Source organism: Emydura macquarii, unplaced genomic scaffold (genome assembly GCF_026122565.2).
Source record: "Emydura macquarii macquarii isolate MOO-44397 ecotype Brisbane River unplaced genomic scaffold, CSIRO-AGI_Emac_v2 contig_561, whole genome shotgun sequence".
Classification (NCBI taxonomy): domain Eukaryota; kingdom Metazoa; phylum Chordata; order Testudines; family Chelidae; genus Emydura; species Emydura macquarii.
The window spans coordinates 3,760,603-3,787,559 of record NW_027130698.1 but is presented as its reverse complement, the minus strand read 5'-3'; the positions used below and the strand labels follow the sequence as shown (position 1 = coordinate 3,787,559).

The following is a 26,957-nucleotide window of genomic DNA, read 5'->3' as shown; positions in this document are numbered from 1 at the left end:
GACTATAAGGCAAGGTACATCTTTTAGTTTAATAGGTTATTAAAATAAATATATCTCGATTAATATTTGAGACAAAGCTGGCTATTCATAACATTGAATGAGTTCTTGGGCTGGAACTCCAGCCCTGCAGCCTATATTTAGGTGAGAATCCCATTGACTCAGGCAAGATTGGTCCTTAAACAATTGCAGTGAACTGCCATAAAATTGCGAGTCAATAGACTCTACAATATTCCTGTTCTGTGAATTGGCTCGAACTTCAGTACAATACATGGTATTTGTCCACACACAAAAAAATCACCTTCATGAATATTTTGATGTGCTTCTTTTTTTAATAATCTATAATTGTGCAGTGAGATGAATTCATTTCCCTGCATAATATAAACAGCCCATTTTTTCCTCCATATTATTGTTTAACTATTACAACTGCATGTAGAACTGCAAATGTGCAAGTGTTATTACATAAAGATAATGCAGAGGGATGGGAGTTGCTCTGATTGCAGCCTCTATTTTTTTCCTCCCTGTGGCTAGATTTACAGGCATTATGTGGTGCAAAAGTTTCTTTTTAATAAATCTGAGAACCAGAAAGAAAACTCCCCTGGTTTCATTACAAGGCTGAAATTGGCAAATATAAAAAAGTCTCATTTTTCTAGAGAACGGGCAAGGAAGGAGGCATGGTCAAAGCTTCTGTGGGGTATGATGAGCAAGTAAATCATTTTAGCAACCTCAGACAGCAGAGCTCACGTGGAGATGCAGACAAAGGAAAGCAACCCTCTCTAGGAGAAACCCTGAGAAAAGCTGTCTTCCCTCAAGGTGAATTCCCTTCTCCAGTGTAAGGGTGCAGGTAGGAGTAGAAAGATGTAATTTACACCTCCTTGCACTAGCATGGGGGCACTGACCCATTGGGTGCTATATACAAAGCCAAACAACTGGGCAGAATGAAAGTGACTTTTTCATCAAATACTTTGCTGTAAACTAGCTAATTACCTGCCAGCTGGGAGAGGATAAACATGTGTCTATCCTCCCCTCCCTCTCCATGTAGACTTTTTAGATCCATGTAGCTTCCTGTCTGAGTTAATGGGGGACAGGAGAGAGAAGCAGATAGCCAACAAGTGGGCTTGAAAATTACCTCATCTAGGCTTTGATTCAGTAAAGCACTTAAGCCCATGCTTGAGAGTTGTTGGAGTTAATGCTGAAGGCAGCATTTTTTACTGAATGTTTTTTTCTGAATCAAGGTCCAAATTAACTTGGTGTCTGTCACCCCCCCACTTGTTTGCAGGGCACATTAATTAAGTTTCTCAACTCTTTATAATTAATGGGAACTTCGGGTGTACCAGGAATTTGGAATCAGGCCTTCCATCCACAGAACCTTAAATAGACTACATTTTTTGGGATAACTGACTCATTTTCAGCACTGGAATTCAAGTGGGTCACAAGCTGATTCATGACAGCTAGGCCGGTTAAAACTCAGTCTCAACTCTAGGTTTCCAGTTTCATGAGGAGTTATTAAATTACTAAATTAAAATAATAATAATAAATCCTAGATTGTCCCAAGCAATAAACAATGTCCCGTGACTTGTGAAATGGCCAGGCATTGCCCTGCAGTGCACCAATGAAAAGATATAAGTAACTTGATTAGAAAATAGAAGAACCACTTAAGAAAAGGAACAAGCCATCTCAACATGAGAATGGGGTCTTTCACTCCTAGCCTCTTCACTTTGCCACCACACCATCCATTCTCCAGTGCTCCTTAAAGGAACTTGGTGTCCCCTGGATTTCTTATAGTCTAAGCTTCTGGAGCGGACACCTACTTCACTGTTTGCCCTCAATATGTACATCAGCTGCCCAGCATGCTTAACTTCCATCATTTTGAGGGACTCAGTCTGAATGCGGGTTGCTCTACTAATGTGCTGCAGAGAGCAAAAGCACTACAAAGCCAGCCTCTGACAAGAGTTTAAAATTAAGTGTGTCATTTTCAATTGCAAGCCCTTGGGAAGCAGGCACAGAAGCCCAACTGGGTTGACTTAATAGCTAGTTTTTAGCTGTTTTGAAGAAAGGGAAGAAAATGTAGTGAGTTTCTGAACAGAACCTGGCACAAAAGTACCAACAGTATAATGGCCATTCTGTAGCAAGTCTCTGAATCACCACCGGCACCTCCTGCAGTGATTCATTACCAAATGGGACAAAGATAGGGTTCAATCCTGTAAGATGCTGAGTATTCTGACCCTGATCCTGCAAAGGACTTTAAGCACATGAGTAATCACTATTCATTAATTAAGCGTTTCCCCTCCTATGTAACAAGCTGCCACCCTCAAAAGGAATGGATGCCATTTGCTGCCATCACTCTGCTTGGATGTTCTACCCCTTTTCCCACCTTGCATCTGTCTTGTCTGTTTAGATTGTAAGGTCTTTGGAGGCAGGGATCATCTACTGCTCTGTGTTTGTACAGTGCCTAGGAAAATGGGGCCTTATTTTTGGCTGGCCCTTGGGCACTATTGTAATAACAATAATTCAATGGGACTACTCGTGCTTAAAGTTAAAACCATGTTCCAGCACTATGCTGGACCGAGGCTAGTGTGATCCGCACCTTGCAGGACTGAGTCTGCAGAAAATATGAGTAGAGACAATTCACCGTCTTGCATAAATCAGTTAGGGACTAAGCCACTGAAGTTGGGCTTTAGATCCAGCCTCTAAAGGATCATTATTCACTTTCAAATGAAAAGCTATTATTTAGTTAGACAAAATGACAATCAGCTCCATAACCACTACTGATGTAGGATCTACACAAAATCAATTATTTGGCCTCTTCTGCTCCCCTCACTGATGCTAAAGCAATAGTTAACTGAGATTGACGATGCAGATGTACAAACAAAACAGTAACAGAAAAAAGAACCAGCTTAATTTCAAGCTCCACTAGAAACATGAAGGGAAAAATGAATGTTTACTAAATGAGAGGGCGACACTGGTGGAGGTAGGTTTTGGTTAAGCTTTTAGGAGAATGTTAACAACACTGACAAAGGGAAACTATATAAAAAAGTTTTAAAACGGCACAATCAAAAATACACTTGAAAATGTGTTTTTTTTAGTTAGTTAAAATTGTTTAAAATTATGTCAGTATTTGAAACACAGCTGAATTCATTAACTGCTGACAAATGGGAGGAAACTACCTGAAAACTCACTTACGTTTTTTAAAATAAAAAATGTAATGGAGTGAAAATTAAGGATTGTTGATCAGCTTCTGTAAATTTCTGTAACATCTCTTTAAATCTTTGGGAAGCATTTTAGGAGGATGCAGGGTTATTGTTTAGAAATATGCTTTCATAAAGCCATCATCCTTACATTTTTCTGACACATCACTGCACTGTTGATTTTGCATATGACATGTTGCCAAGCACCATAACTGAATGCAGCTCAACTATGGCAGGTCACTTTTGATTTTGCTTGACATAACACAGAGGTGTCAACTTCCAAAGGCCTATAAAAATAGGATTTACTAAAAAGACAAAGCTCCTTTAAGAAGTCTGTTTCTAGGAATAAATACTCTCAGCAAAAGGTGTGGGGGCGGGGAGGGGAGAAACTGGAAGTTGCAAGTTGAGGTCAGATTGTGTGGGCGTTGGCTCAGCTCCATTGTACATTTGATAGAAAATTACAAAGATATTAAATTGGTTCCTGTTTATCAATAACTGCTGTAGTTGTCACAGGGTTGTTATAGAATCAGGACTGAGCGGAGGTGACCAAGTGACCATGAACGTCAAGGCAGGTGGTCTACAATACAATCTCTGTATTGTGCTCCACACAGTGAAAGCAATTTGGAATGCCTGCTCTGAGCTCTAGACTGCATATCCCCTGTTTAAAAACTCCGCTGTCAGGAAGTAGATAGTAGTATGTTTACTTGGTAACTACTTAGACAACTTTGTGGGAACCGGCACAACTTTGCTTCAAGATCCAAAAGTCATAATCAGTCAAAACCAGAACCACCTTTAGCATCAAGGAAAAAAGATGAATCGTATCCAGAATGCTATGTAGACCACAGCACTGCCAGAATTTGTGCTTCACCTCAATGCTGATGCATATAGGTCTTCCTCCTTCAAACAGAGTAGTAGCATAAACTGATTGGAATAAGATGTTAAGGCAGAAGGGAGTCTACTTACTATGGGAAAAGCTCTGTCAAAGAAGACTGAGGCAGCGAGAAGAAGAAAGGCAAATGTGGCTGTTCAAAGTGCATCCATTCCTTGAACTAATTCCATATATTTAGCAGTACTGTTACCTCTGGTTGAAAAATGCAGCCTGGAGTCCAGTCATCTGGTATACAGTTACCAGATTCTTTTGCATGTGGTTTGGATAGATGGTGTTAGCCAGGTTAGTTTTGAAATCATATTTAAGATGCCAATTTATTTTCAATTGCATTGTCATGGATTAAAAAAAAAATTCTAGTACGATTAACAAGTAGTGCAATGTACAGTAGGATAATATTATGGAAATGCATGGTTATAATGGAGTCAGCTACACAGGACTGTAATTTGTGAGTAACAAGGTGTAGGTGTGTGTGCTGAATAAGTGATTAAGAAAGAGAGAATTACAGTGCAGTTGCAATATTGGTCTTTGCTCTAAGGCTGCTGTGATATACAGTCAGACTGCTGCACTATGGTTCCCCTCTGCATTGAATTTTATTATAACAGTTATGCTCTCCTTCCCCCCTTCTACCATCTTCACTGGTGAAGCAGAAAATAAAAATAAGGCAGTGTTGTGTTGTATGACTTGACTGGATGAAGCAATGACAATAGAGTTACTGCAGAGACTCAACAATTCTGCCGAGTTGTATACTTTTTGGGCTTGTTTTTGTTAGTTTGTGCCCGACAGCCTCTGCTCTAGTTAATAGTGCACAACAGTTTTTATTCTAACCCAATTTGCACATCTTCATAACTTTTGGAATGAATTTTCCACACTTGATCTGTTTCTAAAGGTGTTTGCCTTCTGACTTCTGAGCCCAGAGGAAAAAGCTTTCTATACAGCCATAGATACTGTGGATAGTGCAACTTTATAGCAGTGACCCTGGTATTGATTACCATAGTTCTGTCTCCAAGCCACTGATTGGCTGTTCCAGAGTTCACAAATTTTCAGCCTCATCCTAACTCCACCTTAATATCATTTCGATTAACTGCATTGAGACAATGACTGTTTTTCCTAGTTACACTTCACTGCACTGTACAATCACAGCTGTCACAGATTTGAGTTCTGACTAGTTTTAAGGGTCTGAATACAAAAATTGTGGGCTGGCACTAACCAATAGTGCTAAGGTGATGTTATATCAGCTTCTTCTTATAAATCCCAGTCTTTGGGGGAGTATGTCATTGTTCTGATGTTTACTGCTGAGTACAGTAATGATGGATGGCCATCCTGCTGGCTCTTTTTAAGGCTCCCAGACAGTGAGAGCAATGGCAATTACTGAATATGTTACACAAATATAAAATCTTTAGGTGTTTAATTCCCCATCATGGATGGGGGATTTTTATTTGTAAGTCCTGTTAGAAGCCATGGGAATTTAACACAACTTGCTTGTGCATCACTAGAAAAATGTATCTTGATCTACCCCAAAGTTTCCTTTCTGCTAGCACAAGTCATAAAGGCATCCTTTAACTGTTGTAATAATAATAATGTAATTGCACATATATATATAGTGCCTATCAGAAGAAGTTCTCAAAGTGCTATAGAAGGATAGAAGGTTTGCAGAGACTCCATGGGTAGGACATTACATTTCTTACCTTCCTCCATGACCATCTCATTTTCACACCAATTCTCAACACAAGACCCCCCTCACCCTCTGTGCAGCTGACATTCAGCATAGTAACACTCTCCATAAAAGCCCAGAAAGTGTCTATCATAAGTTAAGTTATTGTCTCTGTAATGACCAGAGAAATATGTATTAAATTCAGTATATTGGCTTGGGAAATCTGTTTTGTCCACTATAAATGGCTGGCTGTCACAGCCATATCTGTTCAGAATGAAGTGCATTATATAATATAACTATACAGGCAGAATGTTTGTCAATCAGCAAAAAAGGCTATACACCCACTATCCAGGACATATATACTTTGTAAGCATTGGTTTCCAACAGATAAATGTAATCAAGGTTTATATGTTCACAGAAGCCAACAGGATGGGATTGTTTCACTCGAAAGATCAGAAGAAAATTGTAACTAATGTTGTGGAAAATTACTTTGATATTGCTTTCTCAGTACAGCATCACAATTAGGTAGCAATGTGAAGCACAGGGAAAGAATAAATGAATAGTAACAAATCAACACAAACAGCTACTGTCAGGCGTACTTTGCTCAGTGAAAGTAATGTAAGCATTACTTAAAGTTTTATGACTGTAGTTTTATACTGGTTTAAGTAGTACATCAAGGTTTTGCCATCATGCGTGCTAGGACTAAAACAATAAAGAACAATTTCTAGAACAGACAGATAAAACTAAAATACCAAAGTATTTTTATTAATCTTGTTTCAGAAGTTACACTATTCCAAATTAAAGATGACTGAACGTATTAGCAGTGAGAAATGTCTGCTTGGGTCAATGCAAAACTCTACTGTGCTGCTTTTTTGGGCGTAAAAATATTCTTTATTTTACATAGCATTGCAGATGAGATTTCAATGCATTGTAAATGCATTCTGCTACATAGTAACTACATGGGAAATGTAAAAGGCTAATAAATAAAACTGTCATATAGAATCTGTTGGCCTAAATAGTATGACACACACATTTATTCTGTTCTATTGAGGGACCAATTATGTAAGCAAATTACAGCAATATTGTGTCTCTAAAAGAAACTAATATTTTTAGGTGCTATTCTGAATGAGGGAGGGAAAACATCATTTTGCACACACCTGGTGTTTCTCTCTTATCTGACAGATCAAATCTGACAGATTTCCATAGAACGCAGTGTGCAGTAAGAAAACATGTCTATTCTTCTTTTTAATTAAATGAATAGTATCTTTCTGTTCTACAGAGTACCTAGTATGCTTTTGGGACAATTGGCCTGAGTTTCAGAGAAACTGAATATGTGAAGCTCCTGAGTTCAGTGGCAGCTGAAGGTGCTCAGCACTTATAAAATAATTACATGGTCTGATATTCAGAAGTGCCTTTCTCACAGGGGGTGTGCTTTTCTCTCTGTCTAACTCCCATTAATGTAAATGGGAGTTGGGTGTGTGAATCAAGCAAGAGATTAGACATCTTTGGCAGTAATAGCCCCCCTTGGAATAGCCATTTTACATCCATACACAGGACCCTGCCCATGAAAATCTAATTAGTTACTGAGATAGTAACTCTCTCTGAGGATGCTTCTTTTCAAACCTTGATTGGTATCTCAAGTGTAAATGAATTGGGCCTCATCCTATTCTTTATGTCTACCTCAAAAATCATTTAATAGTTTGTCACAATCAGCAGACAGTGCTTGAGAAGCTCATGATTTGAAGAGCAATGCTCTAAAACAGGTCAAGACTAAAAGGCAATGGCAGAGAAACATGGAAAAGCTTACACAGGGCCTAGTTTAAGCCACTGCTATAAAGCTCTTTGACTTTCATAAGTAGAATGTGAACTAACAATTATTTTTAATTATGAAAATGATTAAAGATCCAACAGATAGTAAACAATGGTGTCAAGAGCAGATCAATCCTGCAGGTGTAACTCACCTAGAGTGCTTGGTGCATCTATTTTTTTGTGGACATATGAAACCACATATTTGTTGGAGTCAAAAATGGTGAACTTTTCATCTGGAACATTGCATTGTAAACCTGAGGATTGAATTTAATCCAAATAGGCTAAAGGAAAAAAATATTTTGTTTTTAGAGGGAGTTTGCCCAGGGTTATCGTGGAATTAATTTCCACGCACCTACCTATTGTTTCTATTGCGGCCTAATAGAAAGATTAGTGAATCCTTAAATTTTTCATGCTTAACTTGTCTTATTTATTTAATGAAAGGCTAATTGCAAATGTGAACATTTTTCACTGGGAATTTTGTTGTTGTCCTAGTACAGAATGAAGGCAGAGCCTCGTTATTTAACAATCCTATTTTGCAGATATAATCTAAGTCTTAGAGGATTGTCAGATGAAAAGTCCCATTGGACTGGAGAGTATGAGGCTGTGATGACGGTCAATTCCTGGCCACAAACCCTCAGGCCCTTGAGTCATCTCCTCCACATCTTCAGAGTTTAATCCCATGTAGGTCGTTCCACAGGGAGAAAAGGAGAAACAATGCCATGGAAGAGATGCTGCCCCACTCCTAGATTTGCTGGGGTTTTGGCTCATCCTCCATTTGCAGAGATCTGACCCAAAATTAGTGTTTGTTACATGGACTTCTTTTTGAATTCATATAGTATTAGGAAAGAACCATAGCATATCTGGTTTCTCCTATATTACTAACAACAGTGGATCCTATATAAACAAGTTGAGCTACTTTCAATGTAGAAAACAAAACATATTAGTAAGTTAAGAATACAGGCTCTTGATAAGCTACTTTGTGTCTAAGTATTGCAGGTGTCTGCAAAGACCTTGGGCCAGTTCCTAACCTTGCCTATATTCTGTGCACCCTCAACTAAGCCAATGAACTGGGCTATTGCAGGAAGCATATGATGGTCTAACCTGTTTCAAATGTTTCTTCTTATTCTTATTTCCTCTTTCAAATGTGTACATGCAGCTTCCATTGACTTCAAATGGATTTATAGACACACATCTTAGAGCAGAATTTAGCCCATAATGTCAGTTTAATATGCAAGTTGTTTTGCATTTAAATATACAAAATTAATTTTAAAAAGCAAGTGAAGTGACTGGCAAATCCTTTCAGTCAGTGACACAGTTTTGATTCACTAGTTCCACAGTTGCAGCTGAGTGACTGCTTTCAAAATTAGAGTGCAGTTGGTCTAAATAACATATATATTAAGATTTAAGTAGGTTTGAGGATAAAGAGACAAGCACTTAAGTCTGGATGGGGAGGGTAGCACTCAATGTAATAACTATTTCAGGGCTCTGTGTGTCAGAGTACAGCTCCTTTAACGTGGTAGCAATATTTTGCCTTTAAAATACACAAAATATTACAAACTGCACATTAATTGTGACAAGCAAACAGATGTAACATTTAATTAAATGACAATATCCAGCTCATATAAAAAAGAACACACTGGACCAAACTGCCCTCTGTTAGACCACAATGAATCTGGAGTAACTCCAATGGAATCTGTCTAGGTTTTTATACTGCCCTCATTACTGTATGCTCAGCACTGAGGTATCGTGTGTAAGCAAGGGCTTGTCTAAATGGACCCACAGTGTGGGTTACAGGGTGTGAGCTGTAGTGCACACTAAAGTATTGCTCTGTAACTTCCCCGGGTAGACTCTACTAGTACTAATTGAAAGGAACCTAGTTCGCATTAATGTAGCCCCACCAGTTGGGACTACATTATCATGAAGTAGGTATCTTTTTAGTTCATACTAACAGGATATACAATGGGGCAGTTAGAGAAACATTTAGTGCACACTGCAGCTCACACCCCCATAGTCTGCACTATGAGGCAATGTAGACAAGTCCTTAGTTAACACACGTCCCATGCTTCTATTGGTGCAAAGCTGTCAACTGTCCCTCATTTTGAAGGACATCACTCATTTTAGTCCTGAAGTTACCTACTTTCCACAGATATGGTCTCCTCAAACTCTCATTGTGACAATTGACAGAAATAACGAATCATGAGTTATTCGCACTAAAGGACGGAATCCCACAACTTTTTAAACTTCCTGAGTGAATAATTTTCTTGTGTCCCTCATTTTGTGTCTGTGTTTCACACTACACCCCACAGGGCAATGGCAGGTTGAGAGGCATGTATGTGTATGGCTGAAGCCAGTGGAGTAATTCTGGATTTACCCCAGTCTAAATGGGAACAGAATCTGGCCTCAACTCAAGCTGACCTTGACAAAGCAAAGATTCTCACATAACCTGCCATTCTTTATCGAGTCTTGTTTTTAAGCAAGATTTATTTTGAGCAAATATTTAGTCCCCAGGTTTGCGTTATAAAAATTAAATATTAGTCCTAAAGAATATTTATGCTCACATCCCTTTTGTAACATCTGTAAAGTGTGTCAAAGATACAGGGCAAAATTACTGAATAGAAACTGGAACACTAACCTGGTGTCTGCTGATGAACGATGTCTTCTGGATCCTGCAGATGAATGAAGACGACAAGCCCAGCTGCTCCAAACAGCAAGATGAAGGAGAACATACACGTCAGCCTCATAATTATTGTTCTCAAATCAATCCACTTTTGACCCAGGAAAATGAACTGCATGCAATCTCCAAGACACACTCTTCACTCATAGTCTCATCTTCTCGGCTGCCATTCCTTTACAATACCATCTACAAGAGGTAAAAAAATAACACACCCACATACACCATTTATTTTTCAATGACAAGGTTTTGTCAAGACAGGTTGATTTTTTTTTAAAGATCTGATAGTTGATCTACATATCACCCTGGTTAATCTAATTGCATGTATCTGGTCAATTTCTGCCCCTTAGTTGTAATGTATAATATATGTATCACTGTGTTTTCCACTTGTTTAGAGGAAAATGTGGAACATAAAAAAAAATGTAATTTGGGGGAAATTATCATGCAGTGGAATGTACTTGCACAGAACCCCCTTTTTAACAGCCTGTTTGCTCCAACTGAAGCATGTGTCACTTTTTGTTTTTCACTTGTTAAGCAATATGAAAACATAAAGGGTGACAATGTGGAGAAAATGATTGCATGAGCTGCATCTTGCATAGCAAACATGGAGAGAATGACAGAAACAGTTTGCAGGTTTCTGTATTATCCAATAGGAAAATGACTTTTCTTAAACAGCCTGTAATGTGGGCTGAATATGCATCCCATTTATGAATCTAGGTGGGCATATTGACCTAAGGAAGTGGTGTATCCCAAGGGAAGTAATGACCCAGGTGCTTGGGTCATCTTTAACTAGGTTGGACAAAATACCTGGCTTGGACCTGGCTGGCATTGGCAGGACAGATGGGCTATATGAACTATTAGCTCTTTCCTTCCCTAAGTTCTATGAGAGAGTCTTTGGGCTAAGCGCTGCAAATACTACCAGGCAGCACTTATTACCGTATGTAATCCCAGTGAAATTGGAATAGGGCTAGTCACAGAACAACACTCTACAGTTGGTAATAAAGCCCCAATTCAGCAAAGCACTTAGGTAAAAGGCTGAAATCAATAGGACTACTTGTGCTTAATGATAAGCACAAGAATTAAGTGTCTTGCTGTATCAGCATTTAAGTGTCTGCAAGTTCAGACACTATGATCCCGTCTAAACATAGTTAAATAGTGGTGATAGCTGGGTGAGACAGGGGTTGTAGCTTGACAACTTACCTAAAATTTGAACCCAAAAGACTAAATGGAAATGTTTACCCTAAAAAAAAAAAAAAAAAAAATTGCGATAGTGGAGGGGGGGGGATGGAGCGCGAAAGAACAGTAAGATCCAAAACAATGTTGCATTACTAAACACCAGGGACAAAGGACAAATGCTGTTTGGAGAAATGCTATTTGTCAAATGGTCTTCAGCACTGTTAAATTTCTTAGAATAGGTCTCTTTTGTAGGTGTTTTAATTTTAGATTCCCATTGTATTATTTAGGGACTGTGTCATAACCAGTAATGTTTTATCCTTTCCTAAGTCTGTTGACAGGAATTTAAGTGAATGCACAGTTATCTCTTAATTTACAACAAAGTGTGCCTAAATTTGAGTTTTACAAATCCCGTTTTTGAGCAGGAATGAGAGCGCCTTTAGCAAATGGTGACTTCCAAAACAATTAGAACCTAGTTTAAAAAACAGAGAGAGAGAAATCTAAACTTCTCTCCATTTGTTCAAAAAATTTTATTCAAAGTAAAACCAGAGTCAAAAGTCACACAGGTCATTCCAACATACCTGTGAATGCACCTTTCTAATTAATATTATTTAATAGTTCCATTATATCATATCCGTTACATCATGCATTGTCCTTTCAATATGCAACATTTAATCAAAGTTATAAGCTACATGTGGGAATACTGAGGGGAAAATAGCCCCATATTATTATTTTCTCCAAATGAAAGTCTGTTAAATTCACCAGAAACGAATAAAGAGGGAGTCAGAGAAAAAGAAAAAAGGAGTCCCCTTCCACAACCACCTCTCAACAAAAACAACAAATCTCTAAAGGCTCTAAATTATGGGTTTGGGCTTCTCCCAGCTATACTTTCCTGTAATTATTTTTTCACTCAGTTGACTTTAATTAACTTGCCCTAGGCTTGTGAGCCTGGTGAATGAGAACAACTTTTTATACATGCTAGGCATGCATTCCCCAGGCCTGTTTAAGTTGCGGAAGCACAAACCCTAAAACCAGTTATACACACAAATGAAAATGCTTGTTAGGAAAATATCAAGGAGAGATTATTAAAAGACTCTAATCATATGTAATTTTAAAAATGATTAATAAGATAACATCAATATTGGGACTATACAGTATTATTGGAGGTGCATTGCATAAGGCTGCTGCACGAGGGTTTCTGTTCTAACTTCCATTGTCAAGTTGACCGTAACTTTCTACACAGCAAAGTAACTATATCTCACGAAGTGGGTCACTCAGAACCTACAAGAATGCAGTGAAATATGTGTAATTTATACTCTCTCTACACCTTTTCTGGTGGATAAAACCCTTTCTAGCAATCAGTTTTTGTACAGTTGCCCATCACAATGGTATCTGAGCGCTCTGTCCTTGAAAGCGGCAGGAGTATGTGCATATGATGATAATTAGCACCTTCCAGACATTCATTAATTACCATAATACCTCTGAGGAAGGTAAGTATGAGTATCAAATATGAGAGAAGCTGGTGGTGTATCACTAAAAAAACCAAACATTTAAAGAAAAGTGTGCTATGGTTGGAGGTAAAACCATGAAATATGACTCCATGAATATTTTAGCAGAAATTTCAGACATCACACCCTTTATTTGCAAAGATAGAAGCAGACTGAATTCCTTCATGCTCCCAGGTGATACTGAAAGCAAATTAGAATGGCAGAATGACATTGCAAACTAACATGACGGGAAAGCCATATTACATTAGCTGTTTTACTGGAGATGAACTAGTGTAGTATATACTGTAGAGTGAGATACCGCTGAAAATGAGTTACCTGCAGCATCTCACACAAAGTTCTAGGTCATAGAGGGAGGGCCTCAGTCTTTTGACAGAAAGCAGTTTTCATTTTAAATGAAAAGGACATTTTACTTAAAGTACCTGAAAGGAGTGGCACATAAAGTGGCTCATTGTAGTTGTGCGTTTCAGCAACACACATCTGGAATATTATGGGTCGAACATATTACTGTGAATGATTTGTCACCAAAATAATGCATCAACCCAAGAAATGCAAAAAGAGTTTGTTGAAAACTGCAGTGAAAAGACAAATGTATCCTTTGCATTAAATTCTTTGGCAGAAATGCATAAACCAGTCTATCTTCAGGTGCCTGATAACATGAGGTTGTTTACTGATTCTAAACTCTTGTTGATCCACCAACAAATCTGACACTTCATGAGGAATGAAGTTGATAGGTGTGTAAACGAGGCTTCTACCTATGATCTAATTCTTCAGGTAGAAGCCCAGAAACTGCCATTCTAGAACAGGCCAGTGGTCCATCCAGACCCGTGTCTTGTGTCTGCAGTGACCAGTATAAGCTGTTTCAGATGAAGATGGAGGGAAAACCTGCTGAAGAGCGTAATGGGATAACATGGCCCCAGGGAAAGCTCCTTCCCCCTTTAGTTAGAGGGTGGCTTATGTTTGTGCACATCCAGTATCTCTGGCATGGGATGTTTTGGAAAACATAGTTTAAGGGCATGTGACTTACACAGCAATGCAAACAGGCCTGCTGAAGGGGAGGGCAAAGGGGGCAATTGCCCAGGGGCCCGCGATTTTTAAAAGGGGCCAGGCTATAGACAGCAGGGTGACAGCTTCCACTCGGGGAGGCTAGTTCCCTCTCCCGCTTCTTCTGCCCGTGGCCCCTCACCCACAGTCCACCCCTGCTGTGCCCCAGGCCCTGCCCCGCTTGCTGCCGCGTCCCACCCCGCCACCCCACCTCCCCGCTTGGTCCCCCTCCTCTCTTCCACAATCTATTCCTTGCTCGGCCTCCCTGCAGCCGTTTCCCTCCTCCCCGCTCAGCTCCTCCCCTTGCCACCGCTCGCCACGTGCCTCCCTCCTCTCCTCTCCTGCTCATCCCCCATCACTGCTCACCATGTCCCTCCTCCCCTCTGCTGTCGATTGCTGCCTGGGGTCCCCCACATCTTTGCTGTGCTCCTTGGGCAGGGCAGCCATGCACTCCCCCTTACTCAGGCTGGCCTGCCCAATGCCTGCCCAGCCCCAAGTGAAGAAATGCATGTTGACTAGTGTTGATATCTGGCTGATACCAACACATACATCAATGAGTCAACAAAATGCTCCAATTGTTTACAAACACTTTGATTGCTAAATTAGACAATTACAAATCTCACAGAAATCAGTGTTAATGTTTAGTTCACATGCACGACATCTACTTCATTTTTCATGCCGTGTGAGTTGCTGTAGCTTGAACCAAATCCTCTGGTTGACAGCAGGCTCCAAGCATAGAGAAGACAAAGCCTCACAGCTTTATTCAAAGGGCTGCAATAGCATGTAAGCATCTGCATCTTTCCAAGGCTGGGATTGATGCTTCCCTTTCCACATACATCGTGTTCTACTGCATACCTATCTTTGTCCTATTTGTTCTAGCTCCTCTTATCTTTCCTGGCCACAGAAGTGTGGGTACCTATTATTGAATAGTGCACTCCCCAGTTTAAAGCTGCACGCTAGGAACATTTTTAAGTTGAGTTGAGGAGACTCACCCAGTCAAATTAATCCATAGTGCTAGTTCAGAGATGTATTCTTATTCTGTGTGACATCTCTAATGCAAATGAAACAGTGCAAACACACCAAGGAGTGGGGCGGCTGAGTTGGAATATGATGTTAGGGGTTGGGAAACGATTGTAGGATGTGTACGTCTTATCTTCAGTGCTGTGCGGGTGGTGCGTCTTTGAGTGGGCACCCAAGTGGATGTTTATCATTACTAGGCACACCAGCTTAGAGAGGGAGAAGGAGAAGAAGAGAGAGAGAGCGCGAATTCTTTCTCTGATACCTGAGGCTATGCCAGACACACATTCCTTTTACTCCTTTACCTCAGACTGCTTCCAGGGCACCAAGTCCTCCTATCTTTCATGCATTCACTCTCTACATTATACCTGATCTGTAGTGTCTGTTAAACTTGCCATAACACCTGTCTAAGAAGAGGGATGTACAGACATGTATCTCTCCACTATAGGTTGGATTTCAAAGACAGATACAAATCTCTCATTTGGTCACTGTCAGCTTTTTCCTTTGACATTAGGAAAAAAAATTAAACCCAATCATTAATGCCAAAGTTTTTTACCTTCTGTAGCATGGAGAGGAAGTGAAAAACCATTAGTCCCCTTGGTGAGTGGCTTTCCACTCAGCAAGAGTGCACCTTTGGGTGGTAGTGTGTCACACACCTTTCTCTTCTTGCCCACACATTTACTACATATTCTGATGAAAATTTGTGTTTATTTCAAAATTTTTCACAGAAAAAAAAGTGTTTTCAGTTGACACTTCATGACTTAGAATGTTGTTTCATTGTTTTTTGAAACCATAAAACCAAATATAACTGTTGTGTTAAGTCAAAATGAAATTAACATTTTCAGTTTGAAATTTCCCCCTGGAAAACGAAAGCTTTTTGCCTGAAAATTTTCAATTCAAGATTTTTCATTCAACATTTCTTGTGGGAAATATGGTTTTCTGATCAGCTCCATGACAGGGAAAATATATAATGGGACTTGAAATTGAGGCTTGCACTGACACAGGAAACCTAAGCAGATGAAAGTCATAAGTGGACTATCCAAGTTGTACCTAGAATTCACTGCTCATTGTAATATCGCAGATAGGGGGAATTATAGCTCTCCCATCTCTAAAACTCCAGGGTTGGGGCTCTCAACATGTGCCATAGAACATGAAAGGGCACTTATTTTTGAACAAAGTATTTTTGATTTAGACCTCCATCACAATATGGCTTTGGTATAGACTTTCTGATAGGCCTAGTCAGCTCTGTCAAATATCAGAACCAAACTAGCAGTTGGAACCCAACAAGTAAGAGTGAGAGAGAACGTGAGCATACCTGTCTTGCCTGTTTGATTATTTTATTCATCCTTGTTTTAAGCTCTCCGCTTTGCCAAGAGTCACTCGAGCAGGCAGGAATTGAGGTTCCAATGAACTGGAACTCCTGACTTTAGCTGGTGATCTGGCATTCGTTTCTCTGTGCAGCTTGAGGTGCTGCTAGGTCTCAGCGAAATTGCTGAATTGGCCACATATGCTATCTGCCACTCGTAACACGTCTTCAGTGTTATAGTAAATTATGCAGAACCTATTGACTTTTACTGGCTCTATTCTCCACTCATTTATGCCCTTACGCATCTTGAATTTCACAGTCTCTTAAAAGACAAACATTCTCATTATGCAATTTGCGTGTTTCTGACATTAAGAAAATTCTGTGCATTACAGTGGCTTCTTTTAACTTACATTAGGACAAATCCACATACCACGAAGACGACAACCTATAAAATTCATAGCTGTGCTAGAAGGCGGTTATTCGGATTTTCCCTGTTCTTGTGGAAACTTAGTTTGTCAAACATCAATGGGTCAGATTCTGTTACAGCTGAGCAACCTCTTCCCATCAGTTTTAGAGCTGTCCCTAGATATCACTAACAGGTGTATTCATCTAGGTCTGAACTCACTGCTGAGGTTTGACATAACTATAAGAGACGACAAAATTGTTCTACGTGATTGGAACTGAAAAACCGGGTGTCAACACTTGAAAAAAACACACAACCCGCCTATCCAATTCCCATCACATATGGCAACAAGAAGCAGGCACTTCTGATTTCTGCCTTCATATATTATTAAAGCCAAAGAAGGGACAGTAAACAACCCACATAATCCTTTCAAAGTCAGAAAGATTTTTCTTCTCTAAGTATCAGGGTACAAATTGCTGCAGGAGTCATGTGTTACAAATTTCCTCAAAACTACAGTAAGTCATTAGCAAGAGAATGCACTCACTTTCTCAAAGAACATTTGTAGGCTCCCCCCAAAAAAATCTCTAAAGCATTTTAAATTTGAAATGAAAAAGCCTTCTTTACTTTCTTTCAAATTAACATCTCACTGGAACCATATAGTGACAGTGTAAATAGTGAATCTTTCAGGCTTCTGGCTTCCTTCAGCACCAGAATAGTAATGGTGCAAATACTCTTATTCAGATGTTTTGATCCACTAGGTCCAAGCAAAGCTTCTCTCCCATTCTGGATTTGGCAGCATAATTTAAAGGGACACTGTCCCACTTACAATATTTCATGCAGCAGCATGTGCCAAATGTGATAGTGTTTGGTTCTAAAAGCTGGTAGAAATGCTCTTAAATTTCACAAGTTTAAAGCAGGAAGTCAGTGGCCGGTCAGAAAGAGACCATTACAAATTGGGAAACCATTGTCCCCCTCTCCTCAGTTGGATTTTTAAACAAACATTACGTTTTCAGAAGTGTGTTTTTGTTTTTTGTTTTTTGGGTTTGTTTTTTTTTTGGTGGATTCTCAGGGCCATGACTCCAGCTCACACTCAGAATTGTATTTCACTGAAATGCGCCCTTCACCGGATTGCCAGCTGCACAAAAGAAGTTCCAATCTTTAACCTACCCTGGAAACAATGATCCGCATTGAACATTTCAGAACATCACAAGGCAGGTGCTTTCATCTCTGAGAGATGAGAGACAATGTGTGACTTTGGACATCAGTTGCAAACTATGGACTACACTGTAAATCAATGCCCATTTTGATTGTTTGTCAGTGGCTTCTTAGGGTATGTCTACACTGCAGAGTGAAGTCAATTTATTTTAAATCAACTTTCACCCGCTGAACTGTAGAAGTCGCAGGAGCGTCATTACACCACGCTCCTTGCGTCGGGCTCTTGCGTCCCCACTCGCCACGCTTGGGTCAATGTTCCAAGTAGTGCATTGTGGGTAGCCATCCCATAGTGCAACTAGCCACAGAGGATTTTGGGAAGCTTATCATCCTCCCATGATGCAACATGTTTCCTTCCCCTCCCTTCTTGTCCCAAACAAACAGCAAATGCTTTTTCACACCGTTTGCTATGCTGCGCATACGCTGTAGCCGGAGAGACATGGAGCCTGCTCAGCTCTGCACTATCATTGTGAGCATCGCAAATACCTCACAGTTTATCCCGCAATATTTCAAAGGCGAGACAGGAGCCGCAGCATGGAAAATAACAATGTTACAGGGGCCGCACTGCTACAAGCCATAGAGCAAAACAATTCCTGTTTGCTGCAGGCTGTCACGCATCATCTTCAGTCTGTGGAGCACTGGTTCTGGTCCCAGGAAACAAGCACAGACTGGTGATATCGCATCGTTATGAAGGTGTGGGATGATGATCAGTGGCTGCAGAACTTTCGTATGCAAAATGCTGCTTTCTCTGAACTTTGTGCGGAGCTGTCCCCAGCCCTAAAATGCATTAATACTCGCTTGAGACCTGCTCTGACAGAGGAGAAATGAGTGGCCATCACTCTGTAGAAGCTAGCAACCCCAGACTGCTACTGGTCAGTTCGGAATCGGTAAATCCACCATTGGAGCTGTTGTGATGCAAGTGTGCAGGGCCATTAATAGACTAATGCTACGAAGGGTAATGACTTGGGAAATGTGCAGGACATAGTGGATGGATTTGCCGCAATGGGGTTCCCAAACTGTGGGGGGACAATAGATGGCACGCATATCCCTATCCTAGTACCTGACCACCTTGGCACAAAGTACCTAAACCAGAAGGGATACTTCTCAATGGTATTGCAGGCCCTTGTGGATCACAAGGGACATTTCACCGACATCACTGTTGTGGGGTGGTCAGGAAAGGTGCATGACACATGCATCTTTAGGAACTCTGGTCTGTTCGATCAGCTGTAGGGCGGGCACTTTCTTCCCTGACCAAAAAATAAATATTGGGGATGTTGAAATGACAACAGTGATCCCGGGGGATCCTGCCTACCCCTTAATCCTTTGGCTAATGAAGCCCTTCATCGGGCACCTGGACAGTGAGGAGTGTTTCAATAATAGGCCCAGCAAGTGCAGAACGGTGGTGGAATGTGCACTTCGGCGTTTAAAGGCCAGATGGAGATGTCTACTCACTAGGCTTGACATCAGTGAAAAGAACATTCCATCAGTTTTATCTGCATGCTGTGTGTTCCATAATTTGTGTGAAACAAAGGGTGAAAAATTCCCCCAGGGTTAGGCCTTGGAGGCTGATAGGCTGGCCATAAATTTTGAACAGCCAGATTCCAGCACTATACTTAGAGCCAACCACAGAGCGCTTCCCCTATGGGAAGCATTGAAAAATTGGTTTCGCAATGAACCGCAGTAATGTACATCTTTGCTGTGTCTTTCTCTTTCCCATCCTCCACCCTTGCATCAGCGGTCCCCTCTCCTTCCTTTCCTGTCCAAGCTATGAATGAATAAAGACAGATGTTTTTTAAAGTTGCAAAGTTTTATTTATGACCTGTTTCAATGGGGGGAAAGGAGGATAAGTTAACTTTGTAAAGTATCATTTTGCAAACAACTGTGGTTGTGTGCAGTTCTTAAAGGAGCCATCGCGTCTTTCTCCTCGCCTCCACCAATGTGGAGTGCAGCACATTCTGCATCTTGCTCAGCCTAGAGCGCTTGGGGGTGGGGGCTGATAACAAAGTGGTAGGTGGTGCAACGTTTTGGAGGGGTTGCAGAGGGAGTCTGTCCTGCTGCTTCTCTTCCTGGATCTCTACCAGACACCTCAGCATGTTGGACAGATCCCTCATAATACGCAACATCTCCTGTTGCATATCACGCTCCTGCGCTGATCTTCTGTGTTCCATGTCTAGTTTTTCAGACAAGGACATCCTCCAGACTCTGAGCTCTGTGTCAGCAGCCACTGAGGCATTCATTAGTTCGCTAAACATGTCAGCCCGCATTTTGGTTTTTTTCCGCTTCCTAATCTGGGAAACTCTTTCAGCAGGAGTTCTGCAAGGAGGGCTGAAGGCCAAAGTGTCGACGGTAAGAAAAGCAAAGCACAAAGTTACCATTGTTATCTGACCCAAAGTAGTAAAAGAAATATTACAATGTAAAAAGAATTCCCCTTCATGTTCACAAGGCTAAGCCAGACCCATGTTCACAAGGCTAAGCCAGACCCACATTCCAATCTGCGGACGGATTGGAGTGGCGTTCCAGACATGGTAAGCAAGGGCCCCTTAAGCAAGAGGTTTAATTAGCACTTCAAATCCACAATCCACCGGGATCAACAGGGATCACCGGGCTCCCCTGTAACATCCCAAGGACCGGTTTGGGAGGAGGCGGGCAAAACAGATTAGAGAATGCTGCGGGTGAAGTGTAGCAGTAGAAAACATAGGGCAACCAGTGTCCTGACCCGTAACGCCCATAGCAACAAAACCAGAACTAGATATTGTCTTGGGGAGGTGCACAGGGCCACCGGCCACGGTAGAGGAATAACACCAACTGACTGTATTGGTCAGGTATTTTAAACTTGTGCCATCTTCCCTAGGTGACTGTGTGATATCGGTCTTCTAAGGGTAATGCAGGCAGAAAAGGAAGATTTGCTGCAAGCATCGGGGTACAGGCCTGGCCCTTATGCTGCTATGCTGTGTTCTGTAATGATGCCTGCTCATTTAATAGCAGAGTGGTGGGGTAAAGTCTCCTACCATGGTGGAAGAAATAAGGCTGCCCTCCCCGGAAACCTTCTGCAAAGGATTACAGATTACCTAGATGAAAGTTGCCTTGAGATATCCACAGAGGATTCTCTGAGCATACCTCTGCACATAAATAGTCTGTTCCGAGAGTAACTCTCCAATGAAATTTGGCAACACCCAGGAAGCCCATCCCCTCAAAAACACAAACTCCTTTTAAGAAGCTGGACTGGGGACATAACCGCAAAAATTAGATTTGACACACACTCACCAGACGTGCCATCCCCAGCATCTTGATCAGTCCCACTGTCCTGTGTGTGGCAGGGCTGCTCCGGGGTAATGAACAGGTCCTGGCTCTTAGGGAGAATGGATACCCCACTCTTCTGCACCCTGCTTTCCTCATCCACAGAGCCTCCTCATTTGTTCTGGACTGGGATTCTGAGGAGGTATCGATGCTGCGCGGTGGCACAGTGGTGGGGTCACCGCTGAGAATTGCATGCAGCGCCTTGTAAAAGCGGCATGTTTGGGCGAGGAGCCAGAAAGGCTGTTAGCTTCCTTAGTTTTCTGATAAGCCTGCTCAGCTCTTTGATCTCAATGTGACACTGCTACGCATCCCTGTTGTGCCCCTTCTCCAACATGCCGCGAGATATCTTCCCGTAGATATTGACATTTCTTTTGCTGGCTCGGAGCTGAGCCAAAACAGACTCTTCCTCCCACAGACTGAGGAGATCCGAGACCTCTGGTTGACTCCAAGCTGGCACGCGTTTGGGCTGTGCAGTCGCCATGAGCGGTTCAGCTACAAAGCTCTCTCCACACTATCCAAACCAGAAATGGTCATTCAAAATTTCCCAGGGCTTGAGGGGAGGAGCTATGTCCTGTGTGCGTGGCCATGTTACAGCAGAGCGCGAATGTCCAGAGCAGTCACATCACAGAATTATGGAATACCTCCCGGAAGCCAATGATGTCAATTTACATTGCACTTTGCCTACACTGACGCAAATGAGACCCATGGAATTCGACTTGTGGAGATCGTTTTATTAGGTCAACTTTTACCGCGATTTAGATTGGTGTAACTTACGTGTCAGTGGAGACGGATACTTTAGGGGGTCAACGTAAGTGGCATTATGTCAACCTCCACTGCAAGTGTAGACCAGACCTTAGTGAGTTCCAAAACTACTCCCTGGTTCACTAATCTGGATGTGGTTATTGGGATGTTGCTAATCACCTCTCTTGCTGGCAAAAGTAGACTCTCCTTCACCAACTCCTCTAAATGTGCTTCAGGCCTAGCCTGCAGAGTTCTAGAAGCTCCAACTCAAAATGCCCCGAGCACGTGCACATTGGAGTGGAGGAGGCTGGACTGGTTTCCTTCCTGTCCAAGACATCCAAGGGTTTAGGAGGCCAATATGCTTCCCCTCCAAAATGTCAGTGCTGTGTACATATAAGTGGAGGAATGGGATTTTTGTGGGGGCTTGTGAGGGAAGGGAGGGAGACTAAAGCAGAGGGCCACAAGGCTGCTGAGGTCCTTCATACATGTAGATTCACATAATTTGCTCTTCCCTGATGGATAAATATCAGAATTCAATTCCAAACCTCCTGATATCACTAGATTTTATCTGTATATTTACAGTAGTGATTTTTGCAATATGGGTGGTGAGATTTGAGTGCTTTTGTGTATGGTTTGTTTTGCTACAATGACGCTGGTTTGCTGCATGCACCAATATTATTTTGCTCCTTAAACTAGGGTTTGCATTTCTTAAATTGTATTTCCCTTGTTCTGGAAGCAAAAATTATTTGAAAGCAGAGACTAACAATTCTCTTTGTGAGTCACAAGTAAGCAGGAGAGAAATGGAAACTAAAATGCTCTATGCCCCTGTAGACTGTGAATCCAAAAACCCCTCTCAAACCCAGAGGTGGTTTTAATTCCGCACTTGAGAAAACAAAAGGGAAAGCAAAGGGAAAACTATCCCTGGCTCATCCTGGCTCTTGTGCATTGTGATGCTACTATGGTAACTTCAGGGGAAAAAGAATATAGCCTTCATAACCTTGAAATGGGAGCATTGTGTTGTGGCAGTTGAGTAGCTTCTTTTATTAACTCAAGCAACTTTCATAACAGTCTACATCTGGCTGTTTTCACTTAATACTAGTCCTTTTAATCCTTCTAGCCATGATGACTAATTTGTTTCTTACTGAAACATTTCAAACACTTCCTTCCTAATGAGAATGTTCTCCATCTGTTTTGTCAAGGTACTTGTTCACTTAGGCAATAAACATTTCTTAGAGATAAGTTATTTCCCTTTCTTGATATGGGCAGTCAGAATAAGCAGCTAATTCAAAAGACAATTATAACATAAGTAGAGCTGGTTAGAAAACCAAACTTTTTCCTGCTAAATGCTAAAATGTTAACATTTTTTAAGGGGAAAGATTATTTCCCTACAGGAGATGTCAAAACAAATTGAAACAAATATTTTCATTTTGTTCTGAAGTGTCGTTTCTAAATAAAATAAAATGAAAAATTTTGTTTTGACCTAAAATGTAATTTTATTTGTTTTTGGAGACTGAAAAAAGTTGGTGAGCATTTTTTATTTTGGGGTTTTTTTCCTTTCTTTTTCTTACTGTATCTCAACTTTTTTCTGTTTGGAAATGGGGGAAAAGTGTGAAAAGTGGATACAGTGAAGAGGAGGAAGTAAAAAAAGGAAAATGAAAAGGGATGGGGGAACAAATCTGAAAATTGAAAATGAAACACTGAAAGGTTCAGTTTCAAAAAATTAAACTGAAATGACTTTTGCATTTCGTAATTTCTAGTCATAAGAAGCTCTTTGTTTTTAATTTTCTCATAAAAATATCTGGGGGAGAGGGGAGTACAAACTGACTTTGTTCTGTGGAAAATGTCTGTTTTGATGAAACTACGTTTTCTGATGGGGATAAGGTTTTGGCTGAAAAAATTTGACCCGCTCTAATTATACCAGCACTGGAAGAAGCCCACCCTCTTAGAGTATATCTACACAATCCACAGCAATGAGCCACTCAGCCCCAATTGACAGACTTGGGCTAGGGGGCCTGGCGCTAGCAGTCTAAAAATAGCTGTGTAGACAGTAGCTGCAGTGGAGGCTCTTGCTGAGGCTCTTAAGCCTAGGAAGAGGGGCCTCAGAGTCTCCCAGCCTGAGCCGCAACTTCAGAGCTCTGTCTACACAGCTATTTCTAGAGCACTGGTGTGAGCCCCACTAGTGGTAGTCTGTGGAGCCAGGCTGAGAGGCTTACTGACATGGGCTGCGTAGATACACCCTTAATTTTCATTCATCACCTCTTCCCTGGTCATTCCAAAACCAGACTTTCTAAACTCTGGAGAACACTTATGGTGCTAAGAGCAGAGTAGGAGTGTAATCTGAAACTGGTGCACAGACTAGCCCATCTGTTGTCCTGTGCCTGAACTATTTTCCCATATTCTCCAGTTACAGGAGAAAGCTAGCCCTTTAAGATTGTTTGCACTGAAGATCAGAGGTATGATTCCCAGGACAAGTAGACAGATTTGTGCTAGCTCATTAAAAAGAGCAGTGTGGATGCTGCAGTACAGCCAGAGGTTTAAGCTAGCCACCTGAGCTTAGACGCAGGAGAATCGACAGGCTTGGACTCAGACAGCTTGCCTACACAATGCTATTTTTAGTGCACTAGATGGAGTCGGGCTACTAAGAGTCTGTCTACTGGGAATCACAGCTCCCAGGTGCAGTGTAGACGTACCCTCAGAGAGCTCAGCTCTCCCCTGTGACATGGTCTCTGCCAAACACAAAGAAATTCTGAGACTGTAGTCCAGCAACTCTGGGAAATGTAGGCAGCTGACAAAGTATGCTGCATATAAAAATAGCTTGGTTTCCTTGGTCTAGGGATGATCTGTGAGACGGGTAGGATCTGCTACGGGTTTCTCTACTGAGAAGGAGATCAGGAGAGATCAGAGCTCCTATCTTTTCAAGGGAAAGGTGTTAAGGAAGAAACCTGCCAAAGAAGCCTGAGAGGAAATCTTGAAAGGACATATGTGAAGAACCACTTGGGAGCAGTTCATGAAAAAGGGTGAATCCCAGGGGTCAGAGCAGAAGTTCCCCGATGAGAGGAATCTCTGGGTTTTAAAATAAATTTTTTTTCTTTCTCTGGTTTTTTTTTTCTGTTTAATCTGGAAGAGGAGTTTATGATGTGGCTGAAGAGCTAAAACTCACCCAACCAGTGGGGAAATTGAAACATCAGCCAGATCTGATGCTGGGAAGTTCAGTGGCACTCTCCCAACATAGAAATGTTACCATGTGTATTATATCCACACAGTTACATTAATTGACATTTTGCTCTTGACAGTAATGGAATCAGGATTGTGCCCAATTGTTCCTGTGATGAGAAAAGATTGATTGGAACAGTAGCCTTGGTCCAGATTGAATAACGAGGTTATTGAATTGCCTGGGATCTTTCTCTTTAAAACCTGTTTTGTAAATGTAAATGTAAATTCTTTTCAAGCATGTTTTTTTCAGACTTATTAATAAAACACATACAAAATAAATACAACCAGCAGCCAGACATACTAGATTTTGTGTTGATAATAGTAGAGAGATCATTACACATCACCAGGAAAGTTTCCTTTGCTACACTCATAAAGTGTATATCAAATCAATGTAATCCGTGTTAGACTTTGTTATGTAACTGCAGCTGTTCTAACTTCCTATATTTGTTGAGCTATAGGCTGGTCTAGAATGTTTGATGTAGATGTGAATGGTGCTGTTCTGGAAGATGGACTTTACTTTGTCAAAGGAATTAATGATGTGATAGAGTTTTGCTGGTGAGGGGAAAGAGACTCAAGGATAAAATTAGTTTTTCCTCCACCTGTACCAAGGAACTGACTGATTTGATTGTGGGACATTTATTATTAGCCAGTGCTAATAATAGCTTTAATTACAGCAAATGCTAACATTAAGGTAAAGTAAAATTGGAGCTTCACTATAACCCTCTGTTTTGACATGTACATGAATATCTCAAACAGGATTGATTCTTCTCAGCTCAGACATTCCATCTCAGCTCTTGGCTTAGAAGTGAACATTTTTAAGTTTGAGCAAAGTCTCTTCTGCCCTTTTTGAGTTGTGTGAAAGTGAAAAAGCACACGCATTTCCAAAGGCTAGGATGTTCTCACTCCGACAGATCAAAATGGCTGATCTTTACAATATGATATTTCCAGGTTGGCTTGTCCTCTCTGAACACAAGGGGTAAAAGTCTATGATACACCTCTAGAAGGCACAGCTCAGGGGAAAGGAGGGGACTATGGTGGCTTAAAGCCTGTTTGTGCTCTCCCCATCCTGGGCAGCTCTGGGGGCTAGAGGAGGGACCTGGCATAATTTAGACCAGCACTGAGGGGTTACAGCAGCCTCCTCAGGCGGCCCTCAGTAGCAGCATTGTGCAGAATCTCCACAGTCCTGCATGCTGTAGCCCTGCCATGTCGGGCCAGTTTCAAGGGGTGGGCGAATGGGGCAGTCGCCCAGGTGCCATTTTCCAGGGGGCACCACTGTGCTACTTGGCATTTTGGTTTTTGCTCTGCTGATCTGATTGGTCGGCAAGGGAGTGGGGAGAACTGAAAATGCCTAGGGCTGGCCCCGCTGCACCCCTCCTGTCCTAGCCCTACCACCAAAATGTCCCCTGCTCCAAGGTTTGTTAAGGGGTCCTTGGAAGGCAGCTGTATGTTTGTCTTCCACAGTTCCTATGCCGGAGGAATTCTCCCCTGGCTGGAACCAGTGAGTCTATTTCTGATGTGCTTTTTAAATGTATATTATTATATTAACATTAATGAGCTGTGTCTTGCAAAGCCTTGGCCCTGTGAGTAATCCTCCAGCACGTGTGTAGTATAACGTTGGTTAATAGATGGCAAGGAAATTAATTACTAAAAACAACACTGGGTGAAACAATTTTAAAGAAAACTTGACATTTTTTATATTTCCTGTTTTCAAGTTTTAATTAAACATTTACTGTGTACTAAAATAGTATACTTACTCTTAATAATGTATTTTTTGTATCCTTACATTTGTGAGTATTGTATACACCCCTATCAACTGTAGTACAGAGCACCTGTCATCTAGT

The 26,957-nt window shown here is 41.2% G+C and overlaps 1 protein-coding gene and 1 long non-coding RNA gene across 5 annotated transcripts in view; one reads left to right on the top strand and one right to left on the bottom strand.

The window, feature by feature from the left end:
- Positions 1-13,489, top strand: part of LOC137147729 (uncharacterized) — a 213,055-nt gene extending 199,566 nt beyond the window's left edge. For 3 of the 4 annotated variants that reach the window (XR_010918315.1, XR_010918316.1, XR_010918313.1), the window contains one exon: positions 10,207-10,767. This is a non-coding gene — a long non-coding RNA (uncharacterized lncRNA). Of the gene's footprint in view, positions 1-10,206; positions 10,768-13,353 lie in introns of those variants that run through there. The other variant, XR_010918314.1, reaches the window with a different exon arrangement.
- Positions 1-26,957, bottom strand: part of CHST8 (carbohydrate sulfotransferase 8) — a 230,803-nt gene that overhangs the window by 165,934 nt on the left and 37,912 nt on the right. Inside the window, exon 2 of the mRNA XM_067540056.1 lies at positions 10,167-10,394. Coding sequence (XP_067396157.1) covers positions 10,167-10,326 — 160 coding nt within the window. The 5' untranslated portion in view covers positions 10,327-10,394. The remainder of the gene's footprint in view (positions 1-10,166; positions 10,395-26,957) is intronic.